The following is a 27248-nucleotide window of genomic DNA, read 5'->3' as shown; positions in this document are numbered from 1 at the left end:
CCAGCTGTATAAACACAAAAAGCATGGAAGCTACAGCTTCTCGGAGAGTGTACTCTGTATAATTTCTTTACTGCTTAATCTATCTTGTGGGTTTTCTTTCTAGGTTCCCCTTTTCCTACCCCTTATAAAATAGATCATGAATGCAGAATTTTCTAAGAAGTCAACTCAATATTTCAGAATTTTTTTTTTTTTTTTCTTTCATCTCAACAAAGAATACATTTGTGCAGAAATAGGCATAAAATGTGGTACATCCATCGTATAAAGCGTTTCTGGGATTTTACACCAAAGAACCTCTAGCTATTACCACCACGTCAATAGAGAGAGTGCTGTATCCATACCATGCGTTATGTATAAAGGATGGCTTTACTAGTTTAGAGATTTCCAACCTCTGTGTGTCTGAGGAACAGTATGCACACCTGCCTTTGTTTGCCTGAGAACCTTCGCCTACCTAGGTTCCTTGGCAACAGGATAGATAAATAAAGAGCAGCTGTGTACAGAACTGAATGAATGCTGGTGAGCAAAATGCGTTGTGAGCATGTGTAAGCACACTTTCACTGCTTGTGCATGTCCAAGTAGCATTTCAAGGACATGGTGGCCTCAAACTATTCCTCTCGTGTGCCGTATAAGAGACAGGAATGGGTTATGGTTGTTGTAAATGGGGCTAGTCACACATAGAGATGTGGCTAGTCTGGGAAGTAGGCAGAACCTGGGCTGAGGGTGAATGTGAACAAGTGCTCCTCCCTGCTCATAGAGTACAATCATCTTACTTTTTTGTTTTTGTCCTTTACCCTTTGTTTTCATTGTTGTTCCCCCATCACTCTGATTATGTTAGTGTTTTATCTTAATATTGTGGTCTGAAACTGTGTATTGCAGCCTTTGTGTTTCTGTTACCATAGTGATTCCTATTTAAAGGCATTGGATCACATGTTCAGGTTCAAACGCTTGCTCTGATTCCTGCGATTGGCGTCAGACATATCTAGATATAGTAATGCGGGGGATACACATATTTAACCCCTTACAGCTCTATCTGTGGGCCAGAGTAGCTGATTAGTTCCTGATTTATGTGAAACCTTCTTACACTTCTGGTACAGGCTGTGGGTTACCATTGAGCAGCTCAAGGCTACTTGGACCCAAGATGACCTAATCTTAGCAGCATACTTTGTTTTTGTTTTGCAGTGTGTGGTGGGGGGGGGCAATTTTCTTAAGCAAAAATGTATTTTAGCATGTTTTATTTTGAATGCTTTAGCAGCCCCAATCAACACTTTACTGTTCAGAATTGAAATAGGTTACTTTAGAGCAGATGGTAACTACAGTGCGAAATCAGGCATATAGAAACCTAGAAAGTGACGGCAGATAAGAACCAGTAGGCATACTAACACACGTGCATAATATATGACTGTGCGTGTATGAGTCCAAATGGAGCAGTAGCTGTCGTTTAAATTTTTCTGTTTCTTGTTGACGGACATCTTGTTATTCCATTGTTATTTGTAAGCCCTGAAAGCAGTCACGACATGTACCTTGGTCACTACATATTTCCTCTGCAACAAATCTCCCGGGACACGTTATAAAGCCAACAGGAGTAGACTATTAAACACACACACACACACACACACACACACAGATTTTAAATTTGGATTTTACAGCTGCTTTTTGATCTCTTTGCATTAAGAATTGTTTGAAAAACTGGTTTGGTGTTTACAGGTCGAGTATCCATTTTTTTTTTCTCCTTCTTCTAAGGACCATTTAAAAACTAATGGTATTTAATACATTTCTGCACTGGAGGGACATATGATTCTTCCTTCAGATGTGCAACTCATTGGGGAGGGGACATTTCTTCTTTTCTTATTGCCTTCAACAAATTATTTATTGTTTTGCTTCAAGTTTTTGGGACATTAACAATGTCACTCAGATGTAGAAGGAAGTGCCAGCAGACTTGCATAGTAGATGTTTCTGTTGAATCTAGAATGTTTTTATATTAAAAAAAAAATAAAAAAAAATGCCTTAAATAGTTTTCTTTTGTCTTTCTAATTTTATGAAATTTCATTTTTTCTCTAATCTTCAGGCACTTGTGTTGGGCACATTCCCCTTGAGAGGCCAGACCATAGCTAGCATAGTTTTGCTTCAGTTACATTTTGGTGACATTTATAAACAGCTTAATCTTGTATACAGGTTCCCGTTGATGAACCCACCATAGGTGAAATATTTGAGTAAGTTGAATAATAAATAAGTATATAGAGTAGCTCAAAACCCAGTCTTCAGACAATACTTATGTCATCCGGGCTTCCTTGTTATGACGCTATTAGACAGAAGGCGTATGCTTGCTCACATGCTTGAAGGCTCAGTGGTTCTCAGTAGTAAAGCAGACATGTCTGTAATGACCTTAGCACGTGAATTGGGCCTTTCACAGTCGATGATCTCAACCATCTTGAAAGATACGAGTGAAGTCATCTGCATCTTTTAAATCCACTGTCAGCACTTGGCTGGGCCAAGTAATGATATGTAAAGATTACTTGTAACACGGACTGAAGACCAGATACAAAACCACATACTGCGTAGCCTACAAACAGTGCAGGCTAGGGCAAGGAGTCTTTTCTATACGTTCTGATGATCCTTCAAATATACAACCGTTTATGGCAAGTTATAGATGGGTTCAGGGTTTCATAACATGCACAAATGCAATCACTATTGGGACATGTGGTTGGGAGCAGGTGGGCCCGAGTTGGCTTTGGGTTCTGGTGCAGGACCATGGCCAAGTGACAACTGTGATTGAGGTCTCTGCTGCAAATGAACAGATCTCAGTCTTACAGTTCTGAGAGTCAGGGGGATTTTGATGTCTGCAAAAGCGAGTTTGCTAGGTCTATGGGACCATGCCACAAAAATCAGGACTGTCTTGAGGAAAACGGGTGGTTGGGAGGTATGGTACATGCTTGTTTACAAGTAGGAGATCAGTGATACGTGTTACATGATTGGCACATTGGGTCAACTTTTTTATGACTGTGTATCCCATGTCATTGGTACCGAAATGGGTTTATCTAATTCACTAATTTTGATAAGTGGCTATGGTTATAAAAACAATGTGCAAATTAATTGTCACCTTTACAGTTAGAGTAATTAATCCAAGAACGTTAAGGGTTTTTTTTTTCTTTCAGTCTGTGTAATTTAATCCTCAACTATTATTTCCCACAATAATCATAAGCCATCTAAAAAAAAAAATATGAAAACATAACTTAATGAGAAGGAATATCATTTATAGCCTGATAACAGAAGGTAAAGATAGCTGCTCCCATTGTATATCTGATTTTCCAGTATGTCCTGTATCTGTAACCACCATCACACGTGTTTGAACTGCAAAATGTAGGATTTGGGATAAGTGGCAGATGTAGTTTAAAGTGTGCCTTTTGTTCATGTTGATGTGTTATGATGACACAACAGATGTTTATTTCCAATAAATATTATGTTTGGGTAATGCTATTTTTTTATAACTCGTATTTCAAAAGGTTCTAAATTTAGCTGGCAACATTGGGACGCCAAGGGTTCGGGTAAAGATATGCTTTGAGTGCGGTATATAACTGGTGCCTTTAAGCACGTAAGGATTGCATGATGGTTCCCTTAAGGGATTTAGAGAAAAAATAGATGCAGGTGGTTTTCTGTGCCTGCATACTTTCTTTCTGCTCTTCTCTGCAGTATTCAATGTGTATGCACCAAGAATAATAATAAAAAAAAAAACATCTATTATCCATTTTTAATTGCTTTAAAAAAAAATGCCAGGAAAGCAACAATATGGGCTACATATAACGGGACAAGTTGCAGTTGGAGAATCCTTTAACATGTCTATGATTCCATCTCGGTGTGAGGGATTGGATGTTAAGACTTGTTAGGAGTTATATCGTATTTTGTCCTGTTTTTTTTTTAACTTCGTCTTTTCTACGCAGAGGATTTAGGTTATCACTCGTTTGTTTAAAAGCATTGAGTAAGTAGTGCCTTAAGCAGCTGTCCCTGCTGTGGCTCTGAACCCCATGTGCCTCTGAGACCGGTCACTGTTGGCTGCTCGCTGCGGCTTGGCACAGGTGACTTATTTTGACCAGGTGCTCTGACACCTGGTACCGCACATACATACTATGTGTACATCTCGTTTTGCCCACATTCTGTGTTTCATATACAACTCACTGGTTGTTTAATAAAAATTGAATGCTTATAACATAGATGTACCCAAAAGGTATGAATAATAGACACCATTTTCTATGTAGGCTGCTTTTTATTCGGTGTCCTAATTGCTCAGTAGGCTTTTCTGCTATGGCGGAATCCTTGCTTCGTCATAGACAGGAATTCCGTGTATTTTTTATTTTTTTTTCTCATCTCGCCCCCACCCAAGTCGTGTGATCTATTTTTTTTTTTTTTTTCCTGATGTGCTCAGCATGCAGAAGGAGTTTCTCTCTGCGGTAGTTCCCCCATCTCTGCACTGATGATCAGCAGCACAGAGCACACGTGCGATGTGGAAATGCTTCCCCCTAGTAACCTTGCAGCCGTTCCCCCAACCCTCAAGGTTATTGACTTTATAAAAGCCGCAGCTTTCGTAGCGTATCTGATTTCAAGGGGAAAAAAAAACATCTTGGCTACCTGCAAAGAAATTTCAAGCAGCCAAACCATAAGATCAAATAGACAGGCTTGCCAGTGTGGTGCTCTTTCACTTAATAATAATACAATTATTTATTTTATTCTATGTATGTATTCATTATATATTACAGGAAGTATAAATCATTGCTTAAGCGATAGTTTGCATAGATTTGTGAAATCCATTTGTTTGGGGAAGTATCGTGTATCTGCTTAAATGCTCAAATGGCTACTGTAGTATGTTTGAATGTATTCCAGACATAATGTAACTATCATAACTGGTTTTTTTTTTCTGCTTTGTAAATGTTTCTGCATTTGAGCTCTGAGTATGTTATAAAAGCTTTTATTTTATTTTTTTTTGATAATGAAAATAACTAGAAATGTCATTTGTTCAGAGCAATATTTTTATACCCCAAGATCGATTTGTAGCATGCTTATTTTGGTTCGTGGTGTGGTATGATAGGATTAGGATTTCTCTTGATGCTATAAAAGACTAGTGCTATAACCTGAAATGCCTTCTAGTATACAATGTTTATTATATAGAAATGTTTAGAGACATAGGCAAAGCATGGAATTGTTTAACAAAAAGTCAACAATTTTTGGGATACTTTGCTTTTACCTAACTAATTGGTAAAAATCATAGCATTGTACCAGTCACTGTAATCAGGGGTGGGGATTAAAATCAGCCCTGCTGTAAACATGCAGCTGCTGTCTATACTCCTACAATTCTGCGGCGTCTGGCCATGTGTATGTAGATGGGAATGTGTCTCATCTTGCAGCGGTCTACAACAGAGGGAAGGAAAACATAACTGCAGAGATCCTCATCGTGGTGTCTATACTAAAGGCGAATAGAGACGAGACTACTCTACATTTCTGAATATTACAGAAGAATGGGATATGCCAGATTTAGACTTCATAGCTTCACCAAACACAAAGTTGGACCTATTGCTCTCCCTGTTAGTACAGAGGACCATCCTCTAGCCTTAACACCGTCTAGAAGGGGAATTTCAGGATGTCCTCCTCTGCCTCTCATATCGAGGGTCTTCAAGAAGATCAAACAAGAAGAATCCCTGGTGATTCTCATAGCTCCTGATTGGCCCTGAAGGATTTGGTACCCAGAGTTGGAATCCCAGAAAATTAGACATAAGACCAGACTTATTACGTCAAGGGCCTGTCCTCCATCCAAATCATACATGCCTAAAGCTTGAAAAGCTGTAACTTCCTTAAAGTACTTCTATACCTCTGAACTTTTCATTTTATACTATGACCTCTTGTCCTCACATATACCACTCCTATCCATCCCACCCCCACTATAGAAGAATTACTTTTTTTTTTTTTTTTTTATATTGCGCCATTATATTCCATAGGGCGGTACAATGGGTGCATATTAAAATACTCTGCATACTTTAATATACATTCTTTCAAAAAAGTTTGTCATTGTGTGTGATTTTAAATTCTTCCACTGATTGTAACAATGTTACGCAGTCTGCTAGCACTAAATAAATGTAGTTTTTATACTGGGGTTTCCCTTTGCCACTAAAGTGCTGCCACTACATACAGTATGTATGTATATATTCTAGTTCATTGGTAAAATTGTGGATCAAAATTTGGATAACTTGCAGTAGACTTGTCCAATACTTTATTTAGACAAATTAGTCTTCTCATGCTGTTTATTCAGAGATACAGACCAACCAAACTTTGATGAATTGATTTACACTTAAGTCTTAAGTATGATGAACGCTGCATGGTTCAGTGCAACCAATATAGATTGGATATTGATCATTTAACAGGGATCACTAGTTTCTGCTGACTCTGTGTTTCTGTGGTTGGATGCAATTTCAGGATATTTGCCAGTGAAAGTGGTTTATTTAGTATAGGTATGTAATTGTCAAATAGACTTGTGGAAAATTATAGCTAGTTAGTACTATCCCATACTTTTGTGTTTGTAATGGATCCCGGATTAACTTGCTTTGTTGATGTGTTTCTGTATATACAGCCGTAGTATTTGTTTAATGTGGCATTGTTTAGAGATGACTGTAAACACAACAAGCAAGAAAGTTGTAATCTGCAAGAGGAGCTGTGCAACAGGAAATGTGTGATTCATTCATTCATTAAAACGACTTGTGCCCTATGCCTTCTAAATAACCACACAAACAATCTAACACCTACACACCTTGCCTGAGCCCTGCCTCTGCAAGCATACTGGCGGAATTGGGAAAATTAGAGTAGATCCCTGGGGCAAATGCTCTTTAAGGCCTGTCTCGAAGGTCCATCACCCACCCATCTCACATTCGAATGCCAAAATCCCACTTATAAATGGAACTATAGGTTGTGTTGATCTAGTTTAACCCCTTCGAGACAAAGGCTGATTTTACTTTTTGTACCCTTTGTGACAATGGCCTTTTTAACATTTCTGCGCTGCTTGTGTTTAGCTGTAATTTTCTTCTTTCCCGTTTACTGAACCCACACACATTAGATATTGTTTTTTTCAGGACAAGAAGGGCTTTCTTTAGATGACATTGTTTTGATTGTATCATATTATTAACTATTAAAAAAATTATAAAATATGGTGAAAAATTTAGAAAAAAATGACTGTTTCTAACTTTTAGTTGAAAAATCTTTTACTCATCTATAAAAGGTAATGAAAAAACCTGCTAAATAGATTCTACTATTTGTCCTGAGTTTAGAAATACCCAATGTTTTTATGTTTTTTTGCTTTTTTCTACCCATTATGGGGCAATAAGTACAGGTAGCGTTTTGCTATTTCAAAGCCATTTTTTCCAAATCTGGTAATTCTTCCCCCCATGTGCCATTTCGGGTATCTTTGAACCCGGCCAATGCAATTTACCCCATCAAGTCATATATTTTTGAAAACTAGACAGCCCAGGGTATTCCAAATGCTAGTATTTTAACTCTTTCCATGCACCATATCTACCACCAGTCTTTGTCAAACTTTGTGGTAGTCATTTTTTTGCATTTGGTTTTCCACACACATTTTAATTCAGGTATGAAATAAAATGTTCTCGTATATGTCACTATCACAAAACACCCCAATATGTGTTCAGCAACATCTCCTGAGTACAGCGATACCTCACATGAATGATTTTGCCTGGCTGTTTTGGGGCAAAAGGGCCACATTTGGGGCATGCGCTTTTTTCAATGTTGAACTTTGGCATTTGGGATCCACTGCCCATGCCCTATTTGGTACATCTTTGAGCCGGGCCATTTCAGTGTGCCCAACAAAACCATATATTTTTCAAAACTAGACACCACAGGGTATTTTAAATGCTGGTATTTTAACTCTTTGCATGCACATATTTTACCACCAGCATTTTTTCAAAGTTTGCAGTAATATTTTTGTGTGTGTATTTTTCCCACACACACCTACTTTATGTATGAATTTACAGCTTCTGGTATATGCCGCTGTCACACGACACCCCATAATGTGTTCAGCAACATCTCCCGAGTACAGCGATACCCCACATGCATGGGTGTGTCATTTTTGGGGGGAACTAAAAGGCCACATTTGGTACGTGTGCATTTTTCTAATTGGAAATTAGATGTGTGGCCATCCTTTCCCCCTTGTTAATTGGGACGTTGTTGAACCTGGCCCATTCAATTTACCCCATCAAATCATACATTTTTTAAAAGTAGACACCCCACGGGCATTTAATATGCCAGTATTTTAACTCTTTCCATGCGAGAATTGTTTTAAGCTAATATGCTAATTTTAGGACTTGCTCACAAAAATATATTTTTTATATATATATATTTTTTTTTTGTCTTTTTAAAAAAAAAAATTTTAACATTTTTTTTTCAACTTGGAGGTTCCCCTGATAGTGACATCAGTGGGAAATGATTTTTACATTTTACTAGTTTTTTACTATTTTTTTTTCTAATTATTATAAATTTTATTTTATTTTTTAATTTATTTTTACTAATCACACTGTGATTAGAAAGCTGGCTTCCATTGACTTGCATGGTGAATGCAGTACCTGTATTCAACCTGCAAGTGGAGCCAAAGTTCTCTAGATGGTCTGGACCATCTAGCGAACTTTTAAAATTTGTGGTTCCTGTTACAGGACGGCGGCCATCTTCCTTGATGGCGAAGATTGCCGGCAGCTGCGGCTGTGACCGCTCTCCGGAGCGGTCACAGCCCATCAAAAGGTTAGTGTTTGGTGTCGCTGGATGCCTCCTGATCGAGGCATTCCAGCGACACCATTTAAGTTTAGGAGGCGATCGTCGATCGCCTCCTAAACGCTTTTAAAACGGGCGTCCGCCGCCATACAAAGTATGGCGGATGTTGACGCCCCGTGGAGGGGCCAGAGATGGCCCCTTCGTGCCGATCGCGGCGTTGCTGAATGCCTCGAGGTCGAGGCATTCAGCAACGCTTTTTGGGTGCAGAAAGCGATAGTAGATCGCTTTCTGCACCCGTTTAAAGACGTGCCGGTCCTGGCACGTCAATTGTCGTAAAGCACATGCTTTGCCGTGCCGTGCCAGGACCGGCAATTGTCATTAAGGGGTTAAAGAAAAAGACACCATCTATTACATTGTTTTTGTTTTATAACTTGGATGCCAATGCTAGATGCTTAAATTGATACACGTTTTGACAGATTATTTCATTATTTACAATAGGTTTGTAGTGCCGATGACTGTGTAGAGCACAACTCGCACCTCTAACTTTAAAAGGTGCTATGTATGCTACATATGTATACATAAATATTAGTAATCGCCACAATAAAGGTAATTTAGGCTTTGGTCACCCAAAACAGTCGTGAGAATCTGGCAACCACAACTTCAGAGAGTCTTTAAACAGCCACGCTATATGGACAAAAGTATTGGGACACCTGACCATTATACTAATGGGGACTTTTATGACTTCGCATTCTAAATACTTAGACATTAATATGTAGTTGACCCCCCTTTTTGCAGTTAGAACAGCCTGCACTTTTCTGGGAAGGCTTTCCACAAGACTTTAGAGTGTTTCTGTGGGAAATTTAGCCCATTCGTCCAGTAGAGCATTTGTGAGGTCAAGCCCTGATGTTGGACGGGAAGGCCTGGCTCTCAATGCCGAAAGGGACATATGAAGATACTTTGGACAACGCTATGCTTCCAACAGTTTGGGGAAAGCTGTTTTCTATTCCAGCATGACTGTGTCACGGTGCACAAAGCAAGGTCCTGGGTGCATAAGTCTGGGGTGGAAAACTTGTCTGGCCTGCACCGAACCCTGACCTCAACCCCCACCAAACACCTTTGAGAGGAACTGGAATGTAGAGCCAGGGCCTCTCATCTAACATCAGTGCCTGACCTCACACGTGATCTGATAGATGAATGGCACAATGTCCCACAGAAACACTGTTGTAGCTGCAAAGGGCAGGATCAACTTTTTATATTAGAATGCAATATCATCAAAGTCCCTGTTGGTGTAATGGTCAGGAGTCCCAATATTTTTGTCCATATGGTTTGTTTATAAAGCCTCCTAAAATGTTCCTGTTTTACTTTATAAATACTTTAGTAAAGTGTGAAAATCATTCAATTTGTTTAGTATGTGTCTGCCAGAATATTTTTAATCACTATGTTTTCTTCCAAGTTACTTGAGAGGGTAGTTTTTCCTTTTTTTTGCCAGCAGAAAAAAATTGCTTTAATAACTAACTGAATTAAATGCAAAGCTTAGAACCTTTTACGAAAGGTACTCAATTTAACAAATTCTGCAATTCTATTAAGAACCAATCATATTTCCAGGGGGGCTTGTTGAATATTTCCCCCCAAAATATACACATAAAACATTCTTACTTTGAGAATCACTGAAAGTGGAGAGATTTCGGTAAGCTTGAAATGTCAATCTGGTTGACAGTTGGTTTCTTTTGGACTCCTTTGTATGAATCATGTTACTTGTATGACAACCATGTAGTAGTTTTTCTAGTTTTTTTTTCTTTCTTAATGAAGTCAAAGGTAAAATAACAATACTTCAACTCTGAGAATTGATGGGTATCAAGACCACTAATTACTGGTGTTTTTTCTTTTACGGCTGTAAAACTAAATTCAAACAAAGAGAAGAAAAAAAGTCAGGAACGGAATTAAATGAGTACAGCAGCCATCTTAAGTAGGCTATCATAATGTATATATCATGTGGAAAACAGGATGGAAGTATGTTCTTGTTTTTCTGCAATTACGTAGCCTGGTGATCTCCACTCCACCTATTGATACTTTGACATCATAGCTGAAGACATTACGATGCCTTTCAGCTGTGCAAACCTACCTTGGAGTGAAGTCATGCTTTCAGATCACTTGACACATATATATGAAAATTTGCATACTTTAGATGTGAGCTCATTGAGCAATGGGGTGAGTGATACCACTCCTTGGCTACCCACTTTTCCATTTCATCTCTTACTGCTTTTGAAGATTTGAGGGACACATCTGTATTGTCCAGAATTGCAAGACCTCAGTCTAGTGACATGATTCTATATCACATGGTCAAGTTTATTATGGTGTTATTGACATTACAAAAATGCCCCTTAAAGCTGCAGAGTAATGTTTATAAATGTTTTATGATTTATTTTGTATTGCACTGTTTCAGCAGTAATTAAAATATAAATAAATAGAAAAATTTCTATAGAACAGCTGAATGAAAGAGCCTGTGGCCATTTATAGACACATTTGCATTCAGCCTGATTCAAAACCTTATAAAGAGCAACTGCAATGGAATTTACTTGGCTTCTTATATTGTTATTTAAATGTAAGCAATATAGTAATCCTTGTTCTTTTCCACAATCCGTCACAGCAATTCTGTCTGCTGGCAAACATTTTGCACACGTTGCAGTATTGTGCTGTACCTTAAATCTCTTCTCTCTGCTTTTTGGCAGGGGAGGGGTTAAATAAATTATTGCTCCTTGCTCATTAGTAAATTAGGAGCGGTTGCTCTATGTGTGCGTAGAGGAGGCATCCAATAATTTTTTTTTTTTTTTTTTTTTTATTGAAAGCAGGACGCTCTGCATAGTGTATCGACCGTGTCTCCATCATGTAACAACATGGCATGGAAGTGTGAAGATAACCAGGAAGCCCTTGACCATGTCCATGCTTGTGGCAGGACGAAGTGTTAAACCACAGGAGCTTTGCTAGCATAAGATGTCTAAGGCACGGTGTATAATGTTTTAATATTTTTATCTGTTGCAAAGGAAGGCAGACTATCATAAAGCAACAACATAGTAGAGGGTAAAACAGTATCCCACACACAAGGTTTGAAGTTTTACAACCACTTTTTAACTTGGGCAGACTTCATGAGCCAAATGGTTCTTTTATTTCCAACACCAGAAAAAAAAAAGCTGCACTTTTTTCGTTATTGGGGCTTCGCTATTTTGTTTGAAGCAAAAATAAATGTAACTATTCTTTTAAATGTATCTCCCCTGATTTTAGGTTTGTGCAGAAGTATCTGGCATGGGCCAATGTACAAATTTTTTTCTTGTCTGGGATCCCACTGCTTTTACTTATTTATTAGCACTTAACCAGTATATCTTTTTAAATGGCTTTACAGTCAGTTCTGCTCTATTTTTTTTTTACTTGTCTGGTAGAAACCAGAGACTTTTTTTTTTTTTTTTTTTTTATCATTGTGTGTCAAGAGGAAGCCTGCTGTTCGGTGATAATTGCAGGATCGAAGGGTGTGAAGCTTCATGCCAAAATCGATGTGTGGAGAAGGAGAAAAAATATACTGGCTCTTTTTAGTATAAATTTTTCTGTGCGGTTACAAACAGTATAGAACACACTGCAGGCATTGGTTTTATTAAACTCTTGGATCTTCAGTATATATCTTCACTATACTTGAGACGAGATCACTGCTGTATTTTAACTTTGTTCAGTTAACTGCCTGATATATTGAAAGCTATAATATCACCACAGCCGAAATGCAGCTTGACCCCACCTGGCCACCATACCATGCATGTTAAATTTGTCATAAAGCTAACAAGGCATATAGGTTATAAGGGTATCCTACCACTGGCTAGCACAACAAATGACTGCACATTCTTATATGTATCACTTAATCACTGTGTTTAGGAAACATCTAAGTTAAATGATTCATTGAACGCAGTATACCTTTAAAGATTATATTCAGCAGTTAAATGTATTTGTTGTGTAATAATAACTTTGCAGTCTATTTAAGGCACAACTCCTATTAACAGTGTGCTCACACTTGCATGTTAAATTGGAACATTGTTTAGCCAAAGAGTGAAAAATAACCCTCCCTGTTCATGTGTTAAATGTTTACTTTCCCTTAATGGGCAACTCTTAAAAGGGAAGGGTGCAATGTAGCGGGCAATACTATGAAGGAACAGCCCCCCCCCCCCAAAAAAAATATTACTATAGTATAGTAGGTTGAAAAAAAGACTTCAGTCCATCAAGTTCAACCTTTCACACATACCCACTTATAAAGTTCTAAAGTTGATCCAAAAGAAGGGAAAAAAAACCTACTTGGGGCAATTATCAATTATGGCACAACAGGGGAAAAAAATCCTTCTTGATTCCATAGTGCAAATCAGATTACTCCCTGGATCAGCTTGCTAATACTACTGTCCTTTTAACAGCTGTAGCCCTTTGTTATGCTTAACCAGAAAAGCAACCAGACTTTAAAAATATCCACAGAGTTAGTTAATAAGACATCCTTAGGCATATTCATATTGTTCTTATTGTGAAGAACCCTTTCCTATGCTGATGCTGAAATCTCCCTTCCTAAAGCTACCTGATGCTGACCTTGTGTCTTTTGTAGAGACCTCTTGGTGAATAGATCACTAGAGCGCTGTTTATACTGACCTCGTATGTATTTGTACAATGTGATCAGATCCCCTCTTAGACATCTCCTTTTCAAGTAAAAACAAGTTCGGTTTTTCTATTTTCTTCATACCTAAAATTCTCGCACGCCGCTGCACTTTCTACAGCTCTATAACATCCTTCTTAAAAACTGGTGGCCAGAATTGCACCACATATTTTTTATGCATGCCAATACCTTACTGGCTTTTGCAACTGGTGACTGGCACTGCACTTCTGCCATTCCCAATGCAATGGCCTTTAGAGTGTAAGTTGCATGCTTATTTTTGATACCAAAGTGCATTACCTTACACTTATCTATATTGAATCTCATCTGCCACTTATTTACCCAGTCCCCTAGTTTATCCAAATCATTCTGAAGAGAAGCTACATCCTGGTCAGAATTACCTAATTTTGTGTCGGCAAACAGACAAGTAACCTCCGATATCTATCTATTGCAAGATAACATAAATAAGTTAAAGAGAACTGGACCCAAGACAGGACCCTGAGGCACCCCACTTACCACAGTTGTCCAGCTCGAGAATTTACCATTAACAACCACTCTTTGCACCCTGTCACTAAGCCAATTTCTAATCCAAACAAGCATCATCGATGACGTACCGGGTACATCCCGGTCTGGCGGTGACCTTTGACCAGGAAGTACCAGGTACGTCCTGGTCTTGAAGGGGTTAATGTACTTAAAAAAAAAAAAAAAAAAAAAAAAAAAAACTTTTTTGGATTTGTTTTTCTCTCCTTCGAAAGGAACTCCCCTGGATTTTCCCCTCTGAGGTATATTCAGAGGTGTTTTTAAAAGTATAACATATATGCGTCTACCGTTCGGAATATAGCATAATTAAGGTGATTTAACAGGTTGTCGTTACAATATGTGGCCTGCACACCTATTACACACAGCTTTAACTAAATAACATAGCTTAGTACCTGCTTTTCAGGTATTTCTGTGTTTGAAACACACCTTGTTATAAATATCACACAGATGAGTCACTGCCCCAGGTAACCAGCAAAGTAATCATCTGGATGGGGAAAATGCTGCTTCTCTCGCAGGGATTCCCTTGCCAAGGCTTCTGTACGCGGATCATGTAAACTCCACAAAGGGAATTCCACGGCAAGAACGCCAAGCCTCCGTTTCCATAGCATTGCACTGCAGCGTGAGACCTTTCATTTTTAATACGCAATGCTGAGAACGGTGAATTTGTAAGCAAACACGCAGTGATCTTATCAGTCAGCTTATTACCTGTTGGTCTAATGCCATTTTTAGTGCGTACATGTTTTTTTTTTTAATTCACAAATCTTTACTTCACACAGATCAAGTACATGATAAGGATACTACAGCTATTATAAAAGTATATGATCGATCCATTGTCCCTTTTAAATGTTCCGGTGGTCAATCAGCCACCCCACCTTCCTCCCCTGCTAGGCAAAATGCCCTGCATCTTAATGCCTCCTAGCATAAGATGTATTCACCTAGGGTCCAGTGCTGGCTCTGCTCAATTCTGTAAGCAGACCCCAGTGCGCATTTATAAAGTATTCCCATTCCCACTTTCCTGCTACTAAATTACATCCTAAACAGCCAATCAGTGACAAGAAATTTCAGATCATACTGGATGAAAGAATTTTCAGTCATGATTTCAAATCTTCAGTCTGCTAACTGATTTATTTATTTTATTTGTTTTCATTTGGAACAAGTCATATTAAAGTACTCAAGTGTTTTACTTTAATATGCATTCATCTGTAAAAAGAGATGCAAGTGGACTGCCCTTTTAAGTGTAAAAACATGTCTGATTCCAGGGCTGTTTTCCTAGATGAGGCCTATAAATATTCTCTCCAGAAGTACGCTGATCTGGTATCTTAGTAACTATGTCAGGTCATTATGCAATTATTTTTGTTCATGGGAAGCTTCTTTTTTTTGTGTGCGTGTGTGTTTTCTTTTTCTTTCTCATACTAAGTTACATCTATATGATTTATCATGAGAATGATTACCATGATGAGGATGAAATTTCATCCTTAAGATTTATGAAACTGAGATGTTGTGCAAATAGATCTGAAACATGTTCAGAGGATTTCTATCTTTTTATTTTTTTTTTTAATGAACCTGTCAGATTTGCAGGTATTGTTCTGACAAATTAAAACTGTTGTGTTTAATGTAAGGAGAGAGAGCGAATTTACTAAAGATGATATAACTTTATTAGCTGACATTAGCTAATGGATTGCAAGCTTTCAAGACTGTCTAGGTCTCTTCTTCAGGCATATTATATAATGCGTTTAAAGACATGAATAGTTACTAGTAATTGCAAGGGATATAATACAAGTAGCTAGTATTGCTATACATGATGACCTGTATATACGTTTTTGTGATCGAGGAATTGCTAAAATTACTCTCTCTAAAAGTTTGAGAGAGTTGAAGCTCAGCTGCAGTTTAACATGTGCCTTGGAGTTTAAATGTGAGTTTCTATCTTTTAGGTTCACCAGAGACTTCCTGCGTGGCTCAACCAAAGAGTAGTATTTTGCAGTACAACGTCGCCCCTTGATGGTGAGTAGAAGCAGTGCAGTTAACCTCATATTATGTCCTCTATAGTTCTCCCGGCATATCGACTTTTCCAATCTTTGCTATAAAAGAAAAATCGAGGTTTTAATCACTAAACTAATTAATTGTAATGCCACGCTTATCTTTATTATCTGAATATTTGTATTTATATTTCCTGTCCGTTTCCAGTATGCAACCTCGCCTCTGTAGTGATTTTCCTTTTTTCACTTTTTCATTTTCAAGAAGTCGGTTTAAGGAAGGCAGTCTGTCAGTAGTAATATTTTAATGGACGGTGTGACAGAGGCCCGTATTCCAACTGAGTAGCTCTGGCATAGAGATCTTCCTTGCTGCTGAATGCTCAATTGCTCAAGCGGTTAACAATTTATATTCCACCAAGCACTAGCTAAAACTTAGTCTAGGGAACAAACAGAACTGAGTTTGAGGCTAGCACATATATTTATACACAAAACATAATAGGATTAATTGTATAATCTCACCAGATAGCCTGGCGCCGCCATACAGTTCTATGGCCAGCAATGCCCACCTGATGAGTCACTATTTCAGGGTGATTCCGAGGAAGCTGTGTTAATCTCGGGGTACCAATGGAGAGCTCAGGATCCAAGCAAGTTATGGTCCAAAAAGCGATGCGATCCGACATAGGGACCCTGAGTGACATCGTCAGAAACGTCCCCGGGAATAATCTGTGCAGTAGCCGGGCCAGAATTCCATAGACGCAGCTGGGAGAATCCCCGTCCTGAAGATCGGTAATAAAACCAGTGTTTCCGAATGAGCTCCCTCTCCATAATAGGTGTTTCCCACCACCACAGTATAACCTCAAAAGAGCAAAGTGTCCATAGCAACGCATTTCCAATTGTCTGTGGGCATTACCACGGTTCCTAGCTGCCATACAGTTCCATGAATTTGCAGCTAGGTCCCCGTCAGGCACATCAAGTGTTTCTGTGCATGTAGAGACCCCATAGCAGTTCATGTCTGGTTAGGGGAGACAAGAAGGGGTTTCCCGTTCACACTGTGCATAGGGTGATTTAGACATAAGAGTTCGGGGTAGGGAAAAGTTGTGGCGCAAGGGATAAAGGATGGTTGCAGGAGAGCTGAACAGTTCAAATCTTGCATTTCCTGTGAGAGGACTTTCAATAAATCGCATTTAACTATGCGTTATGCAGGGTTATATTTAGGGCTGCAACTATTATTTTCATAATCGATTAGTTGGCCGATTATTTTTTCGATAAATCGGATAAAAAAAAATGAATGTACATTTTTAATTTATTTAAAATAATTTAATAAACAAATGATGTTAAATACAAACAGCAGAATAAAAAAAAAAACTTTGATAAAATGCATTTCTTGTCTTTATTTCCCAACCAGCCCCCCCAATTTATGCACATTTGAGCCCAGGCTTGCCACGCTGCCTCCCACATATACCACTCCACACTGCCTACTGCCCACACTCTAAATACCCCATCAAACACAACTACCCTAAATTAACCCTAAAGACCCCATTAACCACAGCATCCCCTAAATTAACCCTAAAGACCCCATCAACCACAACAGCCCCTAAATTAACCCTAAACACCCCATTAACCACAACTGCCTCAAATTAACCCCAAACACCCCATTAACCATAGCGGCCCCTAAATTAACCCTAAACACCCTATTAACCATAACTGCCCCTAAATTAACCCTAAACACCCCATTAACCATAACTGCCCCTAAATTAACCCTAAACACCCCATTAACCATAACTGCCCCTAAATTAACCCCCACCTCCCCTAACGTTCAGCAGCCCAAATATTAATTTTATACTTAGTTAGATGAGTGTCACAGCCATGTGGTTCTGGCCTTCTGGGAGAAGGAAGGGGAGGGGCCAGTTGTCACAGTGATTACAGGGAGGGGCTTGTGAGTAGGAGCTGCTGCTGTGAGTCACTGAAACAGATTATATAATGAGGTATTTTTCAGAGCGTTTGCTCTGAAAAAACCCTCATTTTATAATCAATAAAAATCGATTCAACTAATCGATAATGAAATTCGTTGGCAACTATTTTCATTATCGATTTTATCAATTAGTTGTTGCAGCCCTAGTTATATTTAAAAACGCCTTTTATGCGTTTTCAGTGAGTGAACAGAATATCTGTACTTGCAGTCTCATTTTAATATAAAACTCCTTATTCTGTTAACTTATATTCTTATCTGTTATAGCCTCCTTGTAGTTTCAACTTGCATTGTTACCAACGTGTTTATTCAATAGTTATGCCTTTTTTTGTTGGGGCAGTGTAGAAAAACATCTAGAGTTGCATAAGGATTTGGAAACTCAGATGGCTCTGATTTAGATGAAGAGCTTGAAGATGGGCATTAATGTTTTGGAAAAATACATAGATAGAAGTGATTACATACAGTAGTGTGAAAAAGAAAGTAAACTCTACTTGAACGTTATGGTTGTACATATCGGGGCATAACACTTATATGCACCTTAGCAGGTCTAATAATTGGGTAAATACAACCTCAGATGAACAACAACACGATATATTACACTGTGACGTGATTTATTCAACAAAAATAAAGCTAAAAAGGAGAAGCCATGTTTGAAAAACCAAGTACACCTTATGATTCAGTAGCTTTGTACCTTTTGCAGCAATGCTTGAAGTAATCGTTTATTGTATGACTTTCAGTCTCTCACACATTGTTGTAGAGCAATTTTGGCCCACTCTTTACAACGTTGCTTCAGTTAATTGAGATTTGCAGGCATTTGATTACGCACAGCTCTTAAGGTCTCACCATAGCATTTCAATCGAGTCGAGGTCTAGACTTGATATAGAATAACACCTTGATTCTTTTCTTTTTCGTTGTCCTGTTGCATGGCCAACTTTCGGCCAAGCTTTAGCTGTGGGACAGGTGGCCTTACATTAGACTCTAGAATTGTCTAGTATAGAGAAGTTCATGGTCGACTCAATGAGTGCACGCTTCCCAGGTCCTGTGGCTGCAGAACAAGGCCAAATCATCACCCCTCCATCCTGTGCATGAAAAGTTGGTATGATGTGTTTGTGCGAATATGATGTTTATTTTCGACCTACATGGCTCTGTAGATTATGGCCAGACATCTATGCTTTGCTCTTGCCTGTCCAAAGGATGTTGTTCCAGAAGTCTTGTGGTTTAAGACCTAGGCCGTGCTGAAATGTTCTTTTAAGAAAGAAGAGGCTTTCACCTGGCAACCCTTCCTAATAAACCATACTTGTTCAGTCTTTATTATTACGCTGTCATGAACTTTAACATTCTAAGGCCTTTAGAATCTGAGATGTAACTATTGGAATTTTTACAATTTGACCATTGGGGTGAATTTGCTTGGACGTCTACTCTTGGAAAGATTGGCAACTGTCTTGAATGTTTTCCACTTTTGAATAATCTTTCTCACTGTAAAATGGCCTTATAACCCTTCCCACATTGATGGGCAGAAACAATCTCTTCTTTAAGATCATTGTTGATGTCTTTGTTAACACACACCTGAGTGCCTCAGGCTAGCAAACTGGTAAAACGTAATTTTTTATAGAGGTGGTCACATTTACTCATTTGATCAGCAGCACCTGTTTGCTACTTAGCTTCATTCCTATGGGAGCAGTAAGGGTGTATTTTGTTTTTCACACATGGCTTCTCCATTTTGGCTTTATTTGTGTTGAATAAATCATGACACGGTGTAATATCATGTGTTGTTCATCTGTATAGTTACCCTCATGACATACTTAGAGGGTATACTTTCTCTTTCACATCACTGTGTTTAAAGGTTTGTTCCCTACATATTTCACTGTTCCATAAATCTGAGACTTTACCTGATGCCCACTTGCACTTTTTTCTGACCTTGCTTCCTGTGTAATGTGCTTGTTCCTATAAACTGTATATATTGTCACTTTGTTGTACTTTGCTCCCTTATGTTAGCTGTTAGTTGTTTTTATGCCATATAAGCATGATGCCACAGATGGTCAGCTGATTGCTTTGGCTGAAATTAGGTTAGCATTCTTTGGCTGTGGAGGCTGTATATTTATCTGCCCATAGCTGTCATGCCTACATTGTCTGTCTACTCTTAAGTCCTCTAAAACTAGTACCTCTAAATCCCTAATGAAAATATTCAGAAGAATGTGTCCAATACAGATCCTTGAGGTGCCCCACGGGTATTTCTCCAAATATAGTCCATTGACTACATTCCTCTGTTCCCTGTAACTCAGCAAATGCATTCATTCAACAATATTGGAATCCAAACTCACAGGTTTCAGTTTATTTCTGTGGGATAGCGTCGCTGAAATCTAGATATGCAATGTCTACTGCCACACCTTGATTATTCAGTCACCCAATCCAAAAAATCAATAAAATTAGTTTGGCGTGATCTCCCTGAATTAACCCATGTGTTTGATCTTGAAACCAATGTGAGTTCAGATGTTCCACAATCCTATCCTTTAACCGTTTCTGTTAATTTCCCCACTGTTGATGTAAGATTTACAGGCCCATAGTTTCCAGGCTCCTCCCCACTGCCTTTCTTGTTAATGGGCGCCACGTTTGTTAATGGTTTTGTTAGTACACCACCAAGCTGTTTTAATAACTTACTTTTCTTTACCTTAGACAGCTGAAGTAGAACTTCGATAAACTCATATGTATCAGATGACTATTTTTTTTTTCCTGTTTGAGGTCCCTTTCCTTCATTTTCATCTGTAAAAACCAAACATAAATATTCATTGAGTCAGCTAGACCGTTTTAATCCAACTAATCTTTGTTTTACTTTTTTTTTTAACCTCACTTTTTTTTTTTTTCTGACTGGCCAGTTTTCTCGTCTGTGCTTCGGCAGTGTGGCAGAAGCTTTCACCTACAGTAATATACAATTCCAAATCTGTGAACACTAAATCTAATATGACCTCCTTGGAAATTGGCTCCTCAGCTACTTTATAAAATAATCCCATTAGGGAATTTGGAATATCTGTACTCATGGCACAACCACTTTGGTTTTCCAGTTCACATCGGGAAGATTGCCCATGATTATAACGCCCTCCTTCAATGTCATTTTAGTAATTTCCTAAATTAGTTTATTATCTTCTGCTTGTCCAGGGGGTCTATAAATTAACCCCCCTTCCCATTCCTAGTTTAAAATCACCAAACGTCTCCAGCCATCCTAGCACTTTGGACCCTCTTACATTGAGGTGCAATCTATCACGACTAGATAGTACCCCAAAGCAAAATCCACTCAGTGCTTTTGGAACCCAAAGCCCTCCTTCTAACGCTAAGATTTCAGCCATGCATTATGCTGTCTAATCTTCCGCTGTCTTTCTGGTGTAGCGCATGGAACAAGAGGTCCTTTTTTCCCAATCTTACTCCCTAAATCCCTTAAATTACCTTTTAGGAGTCCATCTTCCTTTTAATATGTCATTGGCGCCAATGGGCACCTAGACAGTGGGATCTTCTCCAGCCTCTCCCAATAATCTACCCACTCTCTCTGTAATGTGACGGACTTGGTTGCTGCTATCAGAGTCACACATTACCCTGTTTGTTTGTTCTCTTAATAGCATCCCTTACCACTGCAACCTGCCTAGGCTGTTGGGGAGAACAGAATTTTTCTTCCCTTTTTCCTTCCCCCATTGTAACTATGTCAAACTGTCACCCAACCAAGTGCCTTGTATCTTTGTCTTGTCTTCTTCCTCACTGCTGGGGGCCCCATCTAAACTCTGCTCAGTGAGCAAAAGGCTGATCAAGATTGTCAGTCTCTCTGTGTTTCAATGTGCCTCTTCAGAGCTCCAACCTCAGCTTCCAGAGAGCCCACTTTCTCGAGCTTGCCACAGAGATATGGACCCAGAAACTGCAGATCCAACGATGCATACATACCGTATTTCCCGATGTATAAGACGCACCTTAATTTTGGGGCCCGGAAAATTACACTTCTATCATGCCCAGGTTCCAGGATGAGTGTGATGTTAGCTGTGCTGGAATCTGGGTGTGCCTGGGCATGATAGGTGTGTTATTGCTGTTAACAATCATGTATATTTAATTTAGCAATCACACTCCTATCATGCACAAGCAGCCAACACATGCACATCACTTTCAGCCTCCCTGTGCCCTGCCCCCTTACATACACATCCATGCTATCACACACACACATATCCATTCATTACCTCATTCACGCAGACTCATACACCCTCCCCCACCCTTTCCTGAACTTCCGGTGCCGCTCGCAGACTTCGTTTCCCTCTGCGTTGCTCGAACTCCGAGTGAACTTCTCTTGTCCCGCCCAGGGGAGCAGGAACTGAGCAGAGTCATGTGATGTACAGTCACGTGACTCCACTGGATTCCTGTGTCTCCTCGACGGAACAAGAGACGCTGCTGAGCAACAGAGGTAAGCGGGGGGGGGGAACCACTGTATAAGGCGCACCCTGGTTTTACACCCCAAATTTTTTGAAAAAAAAGGCGCGTCTTATACATGGGGAAATACGGTATGCCATGATGTGTACTGGGTGTGAACTCCAAGCTTGCTCATAATCTATGGAGGGGTTTACAAACCATTCTGGTACAACCAGTATTGATTCACTTATAATGAATTAGCATACATTTATTTGGAGTATTTTTTGATTACCCTATTTAAACGGAATGCTATAAGAAGTGAGCAGCTCTATATATGGATTTAGATATTTGCTTTTCACACAGGATGGAACCTTGTGTATGAGCTATCTCCTAGGCAATGTTTTTTTTGTAGCATTGATACTACTTTGTGTCCAATAGTTTACCATTATTAGGTGGTAACCGTTATTCTTGAAAATTATCATGGGTTCATATAGGCCTATATAATGTATGCTAATACGTTGTCAACTTTAAAATATCTATTATGTAAAATTTTTCCCATTAGATGTCACCGTGGTTTACCAAAACGGGTTACCTGTGATTTCCATCAGCCTTCCATCCCGACGGGAAAGATGCCGATTTACCCTCAAGCCCATCTCTGATTCGGTTGGCATGTTTTTGCAGCAGCTGCAGGCAGAGGATCGGGGAATTGACAGGGTTGCAATCTACTCAACAGGTACAAAGATAAAGAATTACTTAGATAATGCTCTTAACCACAGCTGTTAGAAAAGGACTATCAAACGCCAGGCCTTGAAGGTCGTTAGCAAGCCAGGGTTATTGGATTTTTAGAATTCATCAAAACATAGAAATAGCATCTTTACACCTTCTTATGTGAAACCTATGTCTTTTTGTTCTAGATGGAGCTCGTGTAGCTGCTTCCACAGCAATAGAAATTCTTTTGTTGGATGATTTCAAACTGTCTGTTAATGATGTCACTTACCATGTGCGGCCACCAAAAAGAGGTACAGTGACTTATATGCCTTGTGGTTATCCACGTTTTTCTGTAATATTGTGATAACTAATCTGTCAGGTATAACACTTCTTCAGGACTAATTTAAGGACAACAAAATTAGAGGCAATGGATTAGCCAAGAAGGTACATAACATTGTATAGGGCCAAGATCGTGGAATCCGGTATTGCACTGTAAACAGATGCTAACATAACTTGTTCTGTGTGTTAAATCTGAACAGTGTGTATATAACGTCACTTAAAAATTATTAAAACCTTGTTGCAAAGAGGTTCTAATTTGCAGTTCACATTGGTTCACAGCTGAATGCTAGGATGAGAGTAACGGAACCTCGCTCATTGCCACTGCATAAGCTGTTTTTAAAAAATATTGGTAGAATCTTATGGCCAGTATATCCCAGTTCACATTAGTATTTGAGGAAGATAAATAAGGAAGAACCTTTATTTGTATCCAGAACTATTAAGCCATGAAGATGCAACAACAATGAATGACCTGAAAACCCTTGTGCAGCAGCTGTACAGCACACTTCGAATTGAGGAGCATCAGCTCAATAAGGAGAGAGAGCTGAATGGAAGGTTAGAGGACCTTCGAGGGCAGCTAGAACCTCTTGAAAAGGTAAGTTAGTTCAAGAGTCAAAGCCAATGTTAGTTGTATAGTTAGACCAGATTTTATGTTACTAGATTTTTATATGTATTCGAACAAGCAGGGTGGTGTAATTTCCCAGTAGCTATATTTACCTCCTTTCTTTCTGGTTTTATCTTTCTCCTGTTAATCTGTCTTTGCACATGCTGTTTTGCCTCCAGTTTTCCCCTTTTCATACCTCCCATTTTTTAGAAATGTGATGTTTCAGGCTTCTTTTGCTGAAATATCTTAGTGTTTTCTACTAGCAAACAACTTAACTTAAATTCAAGGGATTGGGAGATATGAGATGGGTTTGTCTCTCATTGGCTGAGGAATGTACTTGGTGTAGTCTGAATTGTGCTGGTAATCTAATTTACCGTAACATATGCTATAACAATGTTTTTCCAATAGGTTCGTCTTGAGATTGGCCGAAGAGCCGAGAAGCGGACCACGTTTGTGTTGTGGGGTGGACTGGCGTATATGGCCACACAGTTTGGCATTCTTGCACGTCTGACGTGGTGGGAATATTCTTGGGATATCATGGAGCCTGTCACATATTTTATCACCTACGGTAGTGCCATGGCCATGTATGCCTATTTTGTACTAACACGCCAGGTAAGGTGAACATCTGCATGAGGTTTAGCATTGTAATGTTAAATACTGAGCACCTAATCATGTACTCTTTTGCTTGTCCACTGGTGTTTTGTTTCCATAGAATAGCTGTGTTCAACTGAGACAGTTTATTTTAGGGATTTTATTAAAACTAATTTATGGCGCTTGGGTTCCTCAAATCCAATGAATAGCTGTACACATTATATTTAACACAGATGTTGTGTCGAACATTTTTATAATCTTGTTTCTAGATTGAAAAGGAAATGTTCCTTGTGCAATCCAACAGTTTTTTACAGAATATTGTCTGCTACATCCTTTCCCCACACCTTGCGTACATTCAGTCTGCGGCATATCTATGCTTCTTTTTAAGGCATATCTTTTTCTTTTGCCAAGCCCTGCAATACACTTAACTTCCTGTTAACTGCAAGACATGGAATAAATTAGATATGTGTGCATGTTAAGCATAATTCATGATGTTCCTGTCCGGGGCAAAGCACGAGTCCATAGAAAGCCGGCCTACATCAAGACCTACAATAGGCATGTGGGGGGGGGGTTGACTGGGCCGATCAACTTTTAGAGCCAAACCTCATGAGGAAATGGAGTACGTGGTATAAGAAGGTAGCAAGCAATTTAACTCACAATGCCTTCTTATTTTCTTTAAAAAATAAACCCCACTAAAAAGCTAACTTTTCAGCTTGTTAATTAGGGAAATCTTAGCTTCAAAATGAACAAGGCCCTTCAGTGTCTCCGGGGAATGCTGCGGTAATTCAGGCAGCACATTTTCCTTTCGAACTTGCAACTTGCAAAAATTCCAAGACAAAAAAAATGATGCAGGGTGTGTTATGCCAAAGGGCATAGGAAGGGCACAATATTTTACTGTCCTGATAAGCCTAGTCTGTGAGGCCTGGACATGGGCAACTGTTTTTTTAACCCCTTAACGACAATTGCCGGTCCTGGCACGACACGGGAAAGCATGTGCTTTACGACAATTGACGTGCCAGGACCGGCACGTCTTTAAACGGGTGCAGAAAGCGATCTGTTTTCGCTTTCTGCACCCAAAAAACGTTGCTGAATGCCTCGACCTCGAGGCATTCAGCAACGCCGCGATCGGAACGAAGGGGCCATCTCTGGCCCCTCCACGGGGCGTCAACATCCGCCATACTTTGTATGGCGCCCGTTTTAAAAGCGTTTAGGAGGCGATCGACGATCGCCTCCTAAACTTAAATGGTGTCGCTGGAATGCCTCGATCAGGAGGCATCCAGCGACACCAAACACTTACATTTCGATGGGCTGTGACCGCTCCGGAGAGCGGTCACAGCCGCAGCTGCCGATGATCTTCGCCATCAAGCAAGATGGCCGCTGCCCTGTAACAGGAACCAACAAATTTTAAAAGTTCGCTAGATGGTCCAGACCATCTAGAGAACTTTGGCTCCACTTGCAGGTTGAATACAGGTACTGCATTCACCATGCAAGTCAATGGAACCCAACTTTCTAATCACAGTGTGATTAGTAAAAATAAATTAAAAAATAAAATAAAATTAATAATAATTAGAAAAAAAATAGTAAAAAACTAGTAAAATGTAAAAATCATTTCCCACTGATGTCACTATCAGGGGAACCTCCAAGTTGAAAAAAAATGTTAATTTTTTTTTTAAAAAGACAAAAAAAAAAATAAATATATATATATATATAAAAAATATATTTTTGTGAGCAAGTCCTAAAATTAGCATATTAGCTTAAAACAATTCTCACATGGAAAGAGTTAAAATACTGGCATATTAAATGCCCGTGGGGTGTCTACTTTTAAAAAAGGTATGATTTGATGAGGTAAATTGAATTGGCCAGGTTCAACAACGTCCCAATTAACACCGGGGGAAGGATGGCCACACACCTAATTTCCAATTAGAAAAATGCACACGTACCAAATGTGGCCTTTTAGTTCCCACAAAAATGACAAACCCATGCATGTGGGGTATCACTGCACTCAGGAGATGTTGCTGAACACATATTGGGGTGTCGTGTGACAGCGGCATATACCAGGAGCTGTAAATTCATACATAAAGTAGGTGTGTGTGGGAAAAATACACACACAAAAATACTACTGCAAACTTTGAAAACATGCTGGTGGTAAAATGTGGATGCTTTCCAATAAAGCCTTTCTTCAATTGTTGAACTGCTCCAAATTATGTGAATATAAATGTACGTGCACGGAGAGAGAAATAAGACACACGACACACTCTGGGTCAGGTCCAAAATCACTCTGCTTTATTTTGTTTATATTATAGATTATATAGTGTCCGGAAATAGGGACGTCAGGTTACGTAAAGTTTATTAATTGGTTAATCCTGAAACTATGCGGAAATAGGCAGAAAGGCAGAAAACAGTTAGATACTTTCCTGTAACTAGATATAGTCAGGATGGCGCTTGCGGTTAGTAAAACATAGATAATTGAATACACTGCTACTTGCGTCTCCCACGTATTTGCGTGAGGTGTAACCCTTTATTGGTCGAGGCCATCTTATATTCATTAAAGCAATAAGTGTTTCTTGCTGATATATATATATAGTGGTTCCATAACAGTCCCCCCTTGAATATATAATGGCCAACTGTCCCTAATCCTGACAGATCCTACCGGACATAATCCCGCATCCTCTTCACCTGCAGTGGCGACAAATTATCCCTATTGGATAAAATCCCGGTTTCAGGTCTTGGACA

General features: G+C 39.2%; 1 protein-coding gene across 1 annotated transcript in view; it reads left to right on the top strand.

The window, feature by feature from the left end:
* LOC149281359 (calcium uniporter protein, mitochondrial-like) overlaps positions 1-27248 on the top strand; it is a 67635-nt gene that overhangs the window by 28874 nt on the left and 11513 nt on the right. The window contains exons 2-6 of the mRNA XM_089499385.1: positions 15889-15958; positions 22839-23009; positions 23191-23295; positions 23755-23915; positions 24333-24536. Coding sequence (XP_089355511.1) covers positions 15889-15958; positions 22839-23009; positions 23191-23295; positions 23755-23915; positions 24333-24536 — 711 coding nt within the window. The remainder of the gene's footprint in view (positions 1-15888; positions 15959-22838; positions 23010-23190; positions 23296-23754; positions 23916-24332; positions 24537-27248) is intronic.

Source organism: Sceloporus occidentalis, unplaced genomic scaffold (assembly GCF_023333645.1).
Source record: "Sceloporus occidentalis isolate IW3139 unplaced genomic scaffold, rSceOcc1.0.p SCAF_134, whole genome shotgun sequence".
Lineage (NCBI taxonomy): Eukaryota > Metazoa > Chordata > Lepidosauria > Squamata > Phrynosomatidae > Sceloporus > Sceloporus occidentalis.
The sequence above is the reverse complement of the archived record's forward strand: the minus strand, read 5'-3'. Positions and strand labels throughout refer to the sequence as shown.